The sequence below is a fragment of the Vidua chalybeata genome, chromosome 33, assembly GCF_026979565.1.
Source record: "Vidua chalybeata isolate OUT-0048 chromosome 33, bVidCha1 merged haplotype, whole genome shotgun sequence".
Lineage (NCBI taxonomy): Eukaryota > Metazoa > Chordata > Aves > Passeriformes > Viduidae > Vidua > Vidua chalybeata.
Genome location: NC_071562.1, coordinates 306,178 through 318,226, shown reverse-complemented (window position 1 = coordinate 318,226; position 12,049 = coordinate 306,178). Strand labels below are relative to the sequence as shown.

At 64.8% G+C, this 12,049-nt stretch overlaps 2 protein-coding genes across 2 annotated transcripts; both read right to left on the bottom strand.

Moving 5' to 3' along the window:
• Window positions 1-61: 61 nt before the first annotated feature.
• LOC128802097 (interferon regulatory factor 9-like) lies at window positions 62-3,453 on the bottom strand. Its single transcript, XM_053968312.1, has 7 exons — window positions 3,193-3,453; window positions 2,451-2,625; window positions 1,816-1,935; window positions 1,638-1,709; window positions 1,100-1,411; window positions 569-672; window positions 62-180 (listed from the first exon to the last, which is right to left on the bottom strand). The coding sequence occupies exons 1-7, from the start codon at window positions 3,361-3,363 to the stop codon at window positions 100-102; spliced, it is 1,035 nt and encodes a 344-aa protein (XP_053824287.1). The 5' UTR covers window positions 3,364-3,453; the 3' UTR covers window positions 62-99.
• Window positions 3,454-4,402: 949 nt separating this feature from the next.
• EMC10 (ER membrane protein complex subunit 10) lies at window positions 4,403-11,837 on the bottom strand. The gene is made up of 7 exons (XM_053968320.1): window positions 11,677-11,837; window positions 10,521-10,578; window positions 9,575-9,687; window positions 8,879-8,983; window positions 7,772-7,953; window positions 5,850-5,943; window positions 4,403-4,528 (listed from the first exon to the last, which is right to left on the bottom strand). The coding sequence occupies exons 1-7, from the start codon at window positions 11,824-11,826 to the stop codon at window positions 4,418-4,420; spliced, it is 813 nt and encodes a 270-aa protein (XP_053824295.1). The 5' UTR covers window positions 11,827-11,837; the 3' UTR covers window positions 4,403-4,417.
• Between the last annotated feature and the right edge of the window lie 212 nt (window positions 11,838-12,049).

Below are 12,049 nucleotides of genomic sequence, written 5' to 3'. Positions count from 1 at the left end.
CCCCTCCCCCCTCCGGCTTTGGGGTCCCCTCCCCCCTCCACGAGTGACAGAGACGCCCGGGGGTGGGGGAGGGGCAGGGGTGCCCCCCCAGTTCAGCTTTTATTGCCCCGGGGGGGTCCCGGGGGGGTCCCGGGGGGTCCCCAGGGTGTCCAGGAGCCGCTGGGCGAAGGCCTGTTCCAGCTGGGGGGAGGGGAAATGGGGGTGAGACCCCTGAGAGACCCCCCCAAAATCCCCTCCCCCCCCCCAGAGTGACCCCAGACCCCCCAAAACCCCTTAGGGACCCCCCCAGCATCCCACAGGGACCCCCCAGAACCGCTAAGGGACCCCCAGGAACCCCCCAAAGCAGCCCTGAGGGACCCCCCAACCATCCCCAGGACCCCTCAGGGACCCCCTTCAGAACCCCCAACACCTCTAAGACCCCCCCAGGACCCCCCAACCACCCTCAGGGACCCCTTAGAGCCCCCCAAAACCCCCCCAAGACCCTTGAGGAGCCCCTCTCTGCCTCTGGGGACCCCCCTATGACCCCCCCACGATCCCCCAAAATACCCCAGGGCCCCCCCTCGCCCACCTCCAGCAGCAGCCCCTCCCCCCCTGGGGTCTCCGGGGGTCGCAGCTCCAGCGTCACCCGGTGCTGGGGGAGGGGCCCGAGCCCGGCCCGGTGCAGCTCCAGCTCTGGGGGGGGAGGGGCGGGTTTGGTTTGGGCCCGACCCCCGCCACTCCCCCCCCCGGCATTTTGGTCTCGCCTTCCCCGCCGGAAGTTCCCCCTTCCCGGAAGTCGCTCTCCCTCCCCGGAAGTTGGGCTCCCCTCCCGGAAGTCGTTCTCGTCCCAGAAGTTTCCCTTCCCGGAAGTTCCTCTTCCCTCCCCCGGAAGTTGCTTTCCCCGCCGGAAGTTGGGCTCCCCTCCCGGAAGTTGTTCTCGTCCCAGAAGTTTCCCTTCCCGGAAGTTCCTCTTCCCTCCCCCGGAAGTTGCTCTCGCCCCACCGGAAGTTCCTCTTCCCGCCGAAAGTCTTTCCCACCCTCCCGGAGGTCGCTTCCCCTCCCCCGGAAGTCATTCTCCCCCTCCCGGAAGTCGCTCCCCTCTCCCGGAAGCGGCTCTCACCCTCCCGGAAGCGCCTGGCGTCGAACGGCTGCAGCAGCGCCCCCTGCTGGAGCGGCCCGTGCGGCGCGTGCGGGCCCCGCACGGCGGCGGGGGCGGGGCCGTCGCCGGGGCGCACGCGCAGGAAGAGCCCGCGGGGGGCGCTGCTGAGCAGCAGCCCCGGCCCCGCCCCCGCCGGGAGCAGCAGGCGCGGCAGCGGCGGCGGCGGCGCCCCCCGGCGGCCCGGAGGAGTCAGCAGGTAATCGCCGGAAGGCAGCGCCCCCTGCCAGGCCAGGGCGGGGCCGCGGCGCAGCCGCAGCAGCAGCGCCGCGTCTCCTGCAGGGGGTGCGGGCAGAGACGGGGGCGGGGTCATCGCCGGGGGCGGGGCCAAAAGGGGCGGGACCGCGGGGAGGGGGTGGAGCCGCAGCTCGGGAGGGGCCAGCGCTGGGGGCGTGGCTCAGGTGTGGGGATGGGGTTGGGGGGAGGAGCCTACTCTGGGGGCGTGGCCGGCTGGTGAGGCCCAGCTGACCATTGGCTCCTCCCCCTTGGTGGCGTGGCTTACCGCGTGCGGGGGGGAGGGGCTCGGCGCTCTCCACCTCGATGTGCAGCGGCACTTCCGGGGGCGGAGCCACGGCTGAAGGGGCGGGGTCAGTGATCGGCCACGCCCCGTGGCTCCGCCCCCAGGCCCACCCCAGCCCCAGAGTTGGCCCCGAAGCGCCCCCAGCTCCCCCCGCTCTCACCGGGCTTCTCCTCATCCGGGGCCCCTTCCTGGCTCTCGGGGGGCGGGGTCGGTGGGAGGGGCCCCGAGGGGCTCAGCCCCGCCTCCTTCTGGCTCTGCCCGGCCTTGGGGGGCTTGGGCTCTGTGGGGAGGCGGCACCGAGGTGGTTAATTTGGCTCTGACCGCTGCACCCCTCCCCCTTCCCTTCCGTGACGCCCTTAGGCCCCTCCCTCGGTGCTCCTCTCTTTTGGTTCCCCCATCTCGGGGTAGCCCGGCCTCCGCCCCCTTCGCCAAAAGGGCCTTCCTGATTTGGGGGTTCCCCCTCTGCCCACTCCCCCCACGGTACCCCCGGACTCCGTCCCCTCGCCCCATTTCCGGTGTGCCCCCCGTATTCTGTCCCGATTTCCTGTGTGTCCCCCCCATATTCAGTAATTTCTGGTGTGCCCCCCCATATTCCGTCCCTCCACCTCCCATTTCCAGTGTGTCCCCCATACTCAGTCCCCATTCCCGGTGTGTCCCCGCTATTCCATCCCCCCTCACCCCATTTCCTGTGTGTCCCTCCATATTCCGTCCCCATTTCCTGTGTCCCCCCCCCGTCCCCATGCCCCAGTTCCCGGTGCCCCCTGCCGGTTCCCGCTGTCCGGCTCCGTTGCTCACCGCGGGCGGGCAGCACCCGGTACACGCGGTAGGGGAAGGGCCCGTCCGAGCGGCCCCGGCCCGGCAGCGCCCGGAACTCGGGGCTCCGGGCCAGGGCGCAGCGGAGCCGCGTCTTCCAGCCCGCGGGGTCGGGGGGGTCCCCGGGCCGGACCCGCCCCTTGTACTCCGCCCACGCCTGCCGGGAGCGGCGGCGTCAGCCCCGCCCACAGCCACGCCCACCTCATTAGCACAGCACCGCCCCGCCCCCTCTTCAAAGCTCCACCCCCGGAGCAGTCCCGATCCCGCCCCCGTTCTGGCACCGCCCCCAAAGGGGGCGTGGCTCAAGCGCTGCCTCCTCCAATAGCTTTGCACTGGGCGGGTCCTCCCATAGCCCCGCCCTCTGCTTAGCCCCTCCCTTTCCCACAGCCCCTCCCTGTTTCAAGACCCTCCTCTCAACCAGGCCCCGCCTATTTCCTCGCATATCCCCGCCCCTCAATGTACAGAGCCCCGCCCTTGGCCCCGCCCCGCACCTTTCAGAGCGCCGTCCCCGGGGTGTTCCTGGCCCCGCCCCCTGCTCCGCTCCTGACCCTGCAGAGCACCGCCCCCGACACGGCAGGCCCCGCCCCCGACCCGGCAGAGCTCTGCCCCTGACCCTGCAGAGCACCGCCCCCGGCCCCGCCCCCGCCCTGTCAGGCCCCGCCCCCGACCGGGTAGAGCACCGCCCCGGGGCTGTCCCTGGCCCCGCCCCCAGCCCCGCCCTGACCCGGCAGAGCGCCGCCCCGGGGCTGTCGCGGGCCCCGCTCCTCCCGCCGTGGGCCCAGGGGATCCTCAGCTCCGTCCGGTCCGCGTTGTCCCACTGCAGCCCCGGGAAGCGCCCGCTCTGCAGCTGCGCCAGCAGCCACGGCCGCAGCCGCCGCGGGCCGCCCTCCGCCATCGCCGCGGGCCCGGGGCCAGCTGGGGGCGAGCTGGGGGCTCCGGGGGCGAGCTGGGGCCGAGCTGGGCCCGCTGGGCGCTCCCGGACTCGCCGAGCGGCCGCGCCGCTTCCGGGAATTGACGCCACCGCGGCGGCCACGTGATCTCGCCCTCCAATCAGCGGGCGGCCTCGCGGCCCCGCCCCCGTGCGTGAAGGGGCGTGTCAGCACAGCGCGGGTATTTACATAAAGGGGCGTGGTTATAGCGCACAGCAGCGCCTCTATATTTGCATAAAGGGCGTGGTTATAACACAGCATTGCCTCTATATTTGCATAAAGGGGCGTGGCCCCCCACGCGGCAGCGCTTTTCTGTTTCCATAAAGCGCCGGGTTTTCTCGTATTTGCTTAATGGGGCGTGGTCGTTCTTACAAGCCCCGCCCCCCACCCCAATTCCCTGCCCGGGCCCCCCCCCCGGGGCAGAGCCGAGGTTTTGGGGTCCCCCCGGATGAGCCAGGCCGTGGGGCCCCTCTCGAGGTCTCCCCAGGCAGGCCCCATGCTCCCGGACTGGGGGGGCCCTCCCACATTTGGGATCACAGCCGGATTTGGGGGGGTCACACCTGGATTTGGGATCACACCCGGATTTGGGGGGGGGTCACACCTGGATTTGGGATCACACCCGGATTTGGGGGGGCTCACACCTGGACTTGGGATCACACCCGGATTTGGGGTCACACCCGGATTTGGGGTCACACCCGGATTTGGGGGTGTTACACCCGGATTTGGGGGAGGTCACACCTGGATTAGAGGGGCTCACAGCCAGATTTGGGGGGGGGGGTCACACAGATTTAGGGTGTCACACCCAGATTTCAGGGTCTCACCCACATTTGGGGTCTCACAGGTTTGGGGTCACACAGATTTGGGGTCTCACCCAGCTTTGGATTCTCACACTCAGATTTGGGGTCACGCCCAAATTTGGAGTCACACAAATTTGGGATCTCACACAGATTTGGGGGTCTCACCCAGCTTTATTGCCCATCCCCCACATGGGGGGCTCGAGGGGTGATTTTTGGGGGGGTCTCACCTGACCCCCGCCGCCCCCCCGCCCCCCGTGCCCCCCCCCTGCGCCCCCCCGGCGTCGGGAGCTCCGGACATCATGAGGAAGAGCACGATGGGGATGATGTACATCCACTGAGGGGAGAGGAGGGGCGACCCCAAAATCAGCCCAAATCACCCCAAATTCCACCCAAAAATCACCCCAAAATCACCCCAAAATACACCCCAAAATCAGCCCCAAAATCCATCCCAAATCAGCCCCCAAATCTCCCCAAAATCAACCCCAAAATCCACCCAAAAGCCACCCCAAATCACCCCCAAAATCATTCCAACATCTACCCCAAATCAGCCCAAAATCAGTCCTGAAATCCCTCTAAATCACCCCAAAATCCACCCCAAATCACCCCAAAATCCACCCCAAAATCAGCCCCCAAATCACCCCAAAATCCACCCCAAAATCACCCAAAATCCACCCCAAAATCACCCCAAAATCCACCCCAAAATCAGCCCCCAAATCACCCAAAATCCACCCCAAATGGGGGGGTTAACCCCAAAATCCACCTAAAATCACTCAAAATTCAGCCCCAAATCACCCCAAATGGGAAATGGGGGGATCACCCCAAAATCCATCCCAAATCACCTCAGAATCACCCCAAAACCACCCCAAACCCTGCCAAATGGGGTGGGGTCACCCCAAAATCCCAATCTGGGGACGTGTGGGGAGAGTTTGGGGGTTCAGGAGAGGTTTGAGGGGTTCAGGAAGGGTTTGGGGGTTCAGGAGGATTTTTGGGGGGGTTCAGGAGGGGTTTGGGGCGTTCAGGGGATTTGAGGTTTAAGGGGTGTAAGTGGCTTTTGGGGCAGTGAATTTTTGGGTGGGTTTTGGGGCTCCCAGATGATTTTTGGGGTGTACCAGATTATTTTTGTGGATCCCAGGTGGTTTTTGGGGTCCTCAGGTGGTTTTGGGGTGTCCCAGATGAACTTTGGGGTGTCCCAGGTGGTTTTTGAGGTGTCCTAGATGATTTTTTGGGTATCCCAAATTATTTTTGGGGTGTCCCGGGTGGTTTTGGGGGTGTCCCAGATGATTTTTGTGGATCCCGGGTGGTTTTTGGGGCGTCCCAGATAATTTTTGGGGTGCCCCAGGAGGTTTTGGGGTGTCCCAGGAGGTTTTTGAGGTGTCCCAGATTATTTTTGGGGTGTCTCAAGTGGTTTTGGGGGTGTTCCAGATGAATTTTGGGGTGTCCTGGGTGGTTTTTGGGGTGTCCCAGATGAACTTTGGGGTGTCCCAGGAGGTTTTGGGGTGTCCCAGGTGGTTTTTGGGGTGTCCCAGATGAATTTTGGGGTGTCCCAGGAGGTTTTTGGGGTGCCCCAGGATGTTTTGGGGTGTCCCACATGAACTTTGGGGTGTCCCAGGATGTTTTGGGGTGCCCCAGGAGGTTTTGGGGTGTCCCTCACTCACGTATTTGGCAAAGAAGGATTTCTGCTCCTGCGGGTTCCGGGCGCGCTGGGCCTGCTCCTGCTCCAGGTGCCGGATGAAGGCGGCGGTCTCAGGGCTGGGGACATCGGGGACATTGGGGACAATGAGGGCAATGAGGGCAATGGGGACATCGGGGACACTGGGGACAATGGGGACATCGGGGACATTGGGATATTGGGGACATCGGGGACATTGAGAATGTTGGGGACATTGGGGATATCGGGGGGACATTGAGGACATCGGGGACATTGGGGACACTGGGGACATTGAGGACATCGGGGACAATGGGGACATTGGGGACAATGAGGGCAATGAGGGCAATGGGGACATCGGGGACAGCCAGGGGACATCAGGGGACATTGGGGACATTGGGGGACAATGGGGACAATGGGGACAATGGGGACAATGGGGACATTGGGACATTGGAGACATTGGGGACATTGGGGACAATGGGGACAATGGGGACATTGGAGACATTGGGGACATTGGGGACAATGGGGACAATGGGGACATTGGGGACACGGGGACATTGGAGACATTGGGGACATCGGGGACATTGGGGACAATGGGGACATTGAGAATGTTGTAGACATTGGGGACATTGGGGACAGCCAGAGGACATTGGGGATATTGAGGACATTGGGGGCATTGGGGACATCGGGGACACTGAGGATATTTGGGACATTGGGGATATCGGGGGGACACTGGGGACAGTGGAGACAATGGGGACATTGGGGGAGTTGGAGAGACATTGAGGACAGCCAGGGGACATTGGGGGAGTTGGGGACATCGGGGACAGCCAGGGGACATTGGTGACATTGCGGGGGTTGGGGACATTGTGGGCATTGAGGATATCAGGGACAGTGGGGGTGTTGGGGACGTTGGGGACATCAGGGACATTGGGGATATCAGGGACACTGGGGACACTGGGGACATTGGGAGGGGACACAGGGGGTCACGGCCACCCCAAAACTTCCCCCCCTGCCCCCACAGGTAACCCCCAAAACTGAACCAGCCCCAAAATCCCCCCAGGGTCACAGTGTCCCACAGTGTCCCCAAGTCCCACAGTTTCCCCATGTCCCCATGTCCCCCAGTGTCCCCATGTCCCTGTCACTCACGTGGCAGCAGGCTGTGGCACGAGGCCACCGAGGCTCGGGGACTCCCAGGTCAGTGTCCCCAGCGTGTCCCCACGTCCCCCCCATGTCCCAGTGTCACTCAGGTGCTGGGGACTCCCAGGTCAATGTCCTCAATGTCCCCCATATCCCCCTGTCCCCATATCCCCATGTCCCATGTCCCATGTCCCCATGTCCCCTTGTCCCCTTGTCCCCCGTCCCCATATCCCCCTGTCCCCATGTCCCCTCATGTCCCCATGTCCCATATCCGCATATCCCCATGTCCCCCACATGTCCCCTCTCCCCCCCATATCTCCATATCCCCATATCCCCATATCCCCATGTCCCATATCCCCATATCCCCCATGTCCCCATGACCCCATATCCCCATGTCCCCATATCCCCATGTCCCCTTATCCCCATATCCCCTGTCCCCATGTCCCCTGTCCCCATCCCTGTCCCCATGTCCCATATCCCCATGTCCCATATCCCCATATCCCCATGTCCCCATATCCCCATATCTCCATATCCCCATATCCCCATATCCTCATATCCCCATGTCCCATATCCCCATATCCCCATGTCCCCATATCCCCATATCCCCATGTCCCATGTCCCCATGTCCCATATCCCCATGTCCCCATATCTCCATATCCCCATGTCCCCATATCCCCATGTCCCATATCCCCCTGTCCCCCTGTCCCCATGTCCCCATGTACCCATGTCCTCATGTCCCCATATCCCCCCGTCCCTGGTGTCCCCGGTGTCCCCGTCGCGGTCGCGGTCGCTCACGTGGCGGCGGGCAGGGGCTGTCTCAGTGCCACCGAGGTGTTGAAGAGCTCCAGGTGCCCGTCCTCCACCTGGGAGCCCCGGCAGGTGCCCGGCGCTGCCACCAGCCCCAGGGCCACCACGTGCCCGGCCACGTCCAGGTGCAGCGAGAGCTGGTCCGACAGGTGGGACTCCAGCAGGGCACACTGCCACACGGGAGGGGACATGAGGGGACAGGGACATGAGGGGACATGTGAGGGGACATGAGGGGACATGGGGACACAGGGACATGTGAGGGTACATGGGGACATGAGGGGACATGAGAGGGGACATGAGGGGACATGAGGGGACAGGGACGCAAGGACATGGGGGCACGGGGACGTGAGGGGACATGAGAGGACAGGGACACAGGGACATGTGAGGGGACATGGGGACATGAGGAGACATGTGAGGGGACATGAGGGGACATGGGGACATGTGAGGGGACATGAGAGGACAGGGACATGGCGACATGAGGGGACATGAGAGGACAGGGACATGGGGACATGTGAGGGGACATGGGGACATGAGGGGACATCGGGACACATGAGGGGATATGTGAGGGGACATGGGGACATGAGGGGACATGAGGGGACATGAGGACACAGGGACATGTGAGGGGACAGGGACACAGGGACATGTGAGGGTACATGGGGACATGAGGGGACATGAGAGGACAGGGACACGGGTACATGAAGGGACAGGTGAGGGGACATGAGGTGTCCCAGAGTGTCCCAGGATGTCCCCAGGGTGTCCCGGAGGTGTCCTCGGATGTCACAGGGATGTCTGAGGTCAGGGTGTCCCCAGAGTGTCCCCAGGGTGTGCCAGGGGTGTCCCCGGGTGTCCCAAGATGTCCCCAGGGATGTCCCAAGTCATGGGTGTCCCCACAGTGTCCCAGGGGTGTGTCACGATGTCCCCAGGGATGGCCCAGGTTAGGGTGTCCCATGGTGTCCCCAGGGGTGTCCCCAGGTGTCCCAGGGGTGTCCCCAGATTGTCCCCAGGATATCCCCAGGGGTGTCCCCACATGTCCCAGGATGTCCCCAGGATGTCCCAGGATGTCCCCGTGTGTCCCAGGGTGTCCCTGTCACTCACCGCCCTCACGAAGGAGGTGACAAACTCGGAGCCGCCGTCCTCGCCCGGGCCCAGGGGCCTGCGGGGAACCCGCACCCGGTACAGCCCGTCCCGCGCGGCCACCTCCTGTGGGGACAGCGGTGTCACCAGTGTCACCCAGTGTCACCTCAGTGTCACCCAGTGTCACCTCAGTGTCACCAGTGTCACCCCTGACCCGCACCCGGTACAGCCCGTCCTGCGCGGCCACCTCCTGTGGGGACAGCGGTGTCACCAGTGTCACCTCAGTGTCACCCAGTGTCACCCAGTGTCACCTCAGTGTCACCCAGTGTCACCTTAGTGTCACTGCAATGTCACCCCAGTGTCACCAGTGTCACCCAGTGTCACCTCAGTGTCACTGCAATGTCACCTCAGTGTCACCAGTGTCACCCAGTGCCACCTCAGTGTCACTCAGTGTCACCCCAATGTCACCTCAGTGTCCCCTCAGTGTCAAACAGTGTCACCTGGTGTCACCCAGTGTCCCCCCAGTGCCCTGCTGCTGTACCTCCTCTGTCTCTCACTGTCCCCCTCATGTCCCCATGTCCCTCATGTTCCTCATGTCCCCCTGTTTCCTGGTGCCCCCCATGTCCCGATGTCCCCCCCGTGTCCCGGTGTCCCCGCAGTGTCCCAATGTTCCCCCCCGTCCCGATGTCCCCGCGGTGTCCCCGCGGTGTCCCTGACCCTGAGCCGGGCCCGTTCCTCGTCCCCGAGCGGTTTCTGGGCCAGTGCCAGCGCGGGCTCGGGGCCCCAGCTCAGCACCAGCGTCCCCCGGCGGCGGAACCGCGGCGCGTCGTCTGTGGGGACAGGGACAGGGACAGGGACAGGGGGACAGGGACAGGGGGACAGGGACAGGGACAGGGACGGGGACAGGGACAGGGACAGGGGGACAGGGACATGGACAGGGACAGGGACAGGGGGACAGGGACAGGGGGACAGGGACAGGGGGACACGGGGACAGGGACAGGGACAGGGAGACACGGGGATGGGGACAGGGACAGGGACAGGAATGAGGACAGGGACATGGACAGGGGACAGGGAGAGGGACAGGGATGGGGACACGGGGATAAGGACAGGGAGAGGGGAACAGGGACACAGGGACAGGGGGACACGGGGACAGGGACAGGGACGGGGACAGGGAGAGGGACAGGGGACACCAACAGGGACAGGGGACAGGGACAGGGGGAAACGGGGACAGGGAGACATGGGGACACGGCGTTGGCACCGGGGACAGCCCGGTCTCCATGCCCCCAGTGCCACCCCCAGCCTGGCGTCCCCAGTGCCACCCTATGCCCCTAGTATCACCCCTGTCCCTGTGCCCCCAGTGGCACCCCATCACTGTGTCCCCAGTCCCCAGTGTCCCCAGTGCCACTCCCGTCCCCGTGCCCCCAGTGCCACCCCTGTCCCTGTGTCCCCAGTGACACCCCCATTCCCACATCCCCAGTGCCACCTCCATGTCCCCATCCCGTCACCCAGCTCAGTGTCCCCAATGTCCCCAACATCCCCAATGTCCCCATGTCCCAAGTCCCCAGTGTCCCCAATATCCCCAGTGTCCCCAATGTCCCCAATATCCCCAGTGTCCCCAATGTCCCCAGTGTCCCCAATGTCCCCAGTGTCCCCTGTCTCTCACCCAGCTCGAAGGAGTGCTCCAGGCTCAGGCTCACCCGGCAGCTCTCGGTGTCACCGGCCTGGGGGGACACAGGGGTGACACAAGAGTGACACCAGGACAGGGACACGGGGGTGACACAGGGGTGACACCAGGACAGGGACACGGGGGTCACACGGGGGTGACACCAGGACAGGGACACGAGGGTGACATGGGGGTGACATCAGGGTGGGGACACCCCCGGGAGGGGTTGGGGGCACCCCACAGGCCTCATGAATATTAATGACTGGCCCCACGCCCTCATTAATGCTAATGATGCCCTGCAGGCTCAACTGCCTCATGAATATTAATCACCTGGCAGGAGCCAGAACCGCCCCTCATTAGCATGAATGAGGTGAAGCAGGCGCATTACTTTCAACCAGAACCGCGTTAATTAATATTAATGAGGCCAGCATGAGGCCCCGCCCCTCGCCGCTATGGTCTCTATTATACACCCCTAATTAATATTAATGAGGGCAGCACACGGCCCCGCCCCTCGCAGCTACAGCCGCTATTGGTTGATACACTCCTAATTAATATTAATGAGAACCAGTAGACGGCCCCGCCCCTCGCTGGCACGGCCGCTGTTCGTTGATCCACCCCTAATTAATATTAATGACGGCGGCGCGCGGGCTCCCCGCAGCGATACGGGCAGCCAGCCACGCCCCCTAATTAATATTAACGAGCTCCCATCCCACAACGGGGCCCTCACGAACACCAAGTGCCGAACACCGAGTGCCGGGCACCGGGTACCGAGTGCCGGTACCGAGCACAGAGTACCGAGTGCCGGTACCGAGTACCAGGTACCAGTACCGAGTACCGAGTACCGGAACCGGGCTCCCGCAGAGCCGCCCTCGCTCCCCCGGTGATCCCAGAGCTCAGCCTGGTGCCGGTGCCGGTACCGGAGCCCCCCCAGCAGAGCCCCCGGCCCCGCATCCCGCCGATCCCGGTACCGGGGCTCTCCCGCTCATTCCAGTCCCGGTACCGGGGCTCTCCCGCTCACTCCCGGTACCGGGGCTCTCCCGCTCATTCCAGTCCCGGTACCGGGGCTCTCCCGCTCACTCCCGGTACCGGGGCTCTCCCGCTCACTCCCATTCCGGTACCGGGGCTCCCCCGCTCCCCTCGGAGCCCCCGTGCTCACCCTGGTGCCGGTGCCGGTACCGGAGCCCCCCCGGCAGAGTCCCCCGGCCCGGCCCAGCGCCGCCCCCGCCGCCAGCAGCGCCAGCAGCGGCAGCGGCCACGGCGCCGCCATCTTGGAGCGCGGGCGAAGGCGGGAACGGGGCGGGGCCATCGGGGGCGGGGCCAAACCGGGGCGGGGCCAGCGTGGGGTAAGCGGAGCTCGCGCGGAGGGGGCGTGACCAGTGTGTGGAAATGGGCGTGGTCAACGTGAGGGGGAGTGGCTTCCATGGGGCGGGGCCAACAATGCTCCCCACTGTGTGTTCCCCCTCCCCCACCCCAAATCCAGCTCGGGAACCCCCAGGATGGACAGAGGGACCCCCCCCAGTCACATTCCC

Excerpts from the sequence above, each read along its gene's own strand:
- LOC128802097 (XM_053968312.1), bottom strand. The coding sequence starts at position 3,363 with ATGGCGGAGGGCGGCCCGCGGCGGCTGCGGCCGTGGCTGCTGGCGCAG. Across the intron at positions 1,412-1,637 it reads GCCCCTCCCCCCCGCACGCG|GAGACGCGGCGCTGCTGCTG; the intron begins GTAAGCCACGCC and ends CACCCCCTGCAG. Across the intron at positions 181-568 it reads GGGAGGGGCTGCTGCTGGAG|CTGGAACAGGCCTTCGCCCA; the intron begins GTGGGCGAGGGG and ends CCCTCCCCCCAG.
- EMC10 (XM_053968320.1), bottom strand. The coding sequence starts at position 11,826 with ATGGCCCCGCCCCGTTCCCGCCTTCGCCCGCGCTCCAAGATGGCGGCG. Across the intron at positions 10,579-11,676 it reads GTACCGGCACCGGCACCAGG|GCCGGTGACACCGAGAGCTG; the intron begins GTGAGCACGGGG and ends GTGTCCCCCCAG. Across the intron at positions 9,688-10,520 it reads GGAGCACTCCTTCGAGCTGG|ACGACGCGCCGCGGTTCCGC; the intron begins GTGAGAGACAGG and ends CTGTCCCCACAG.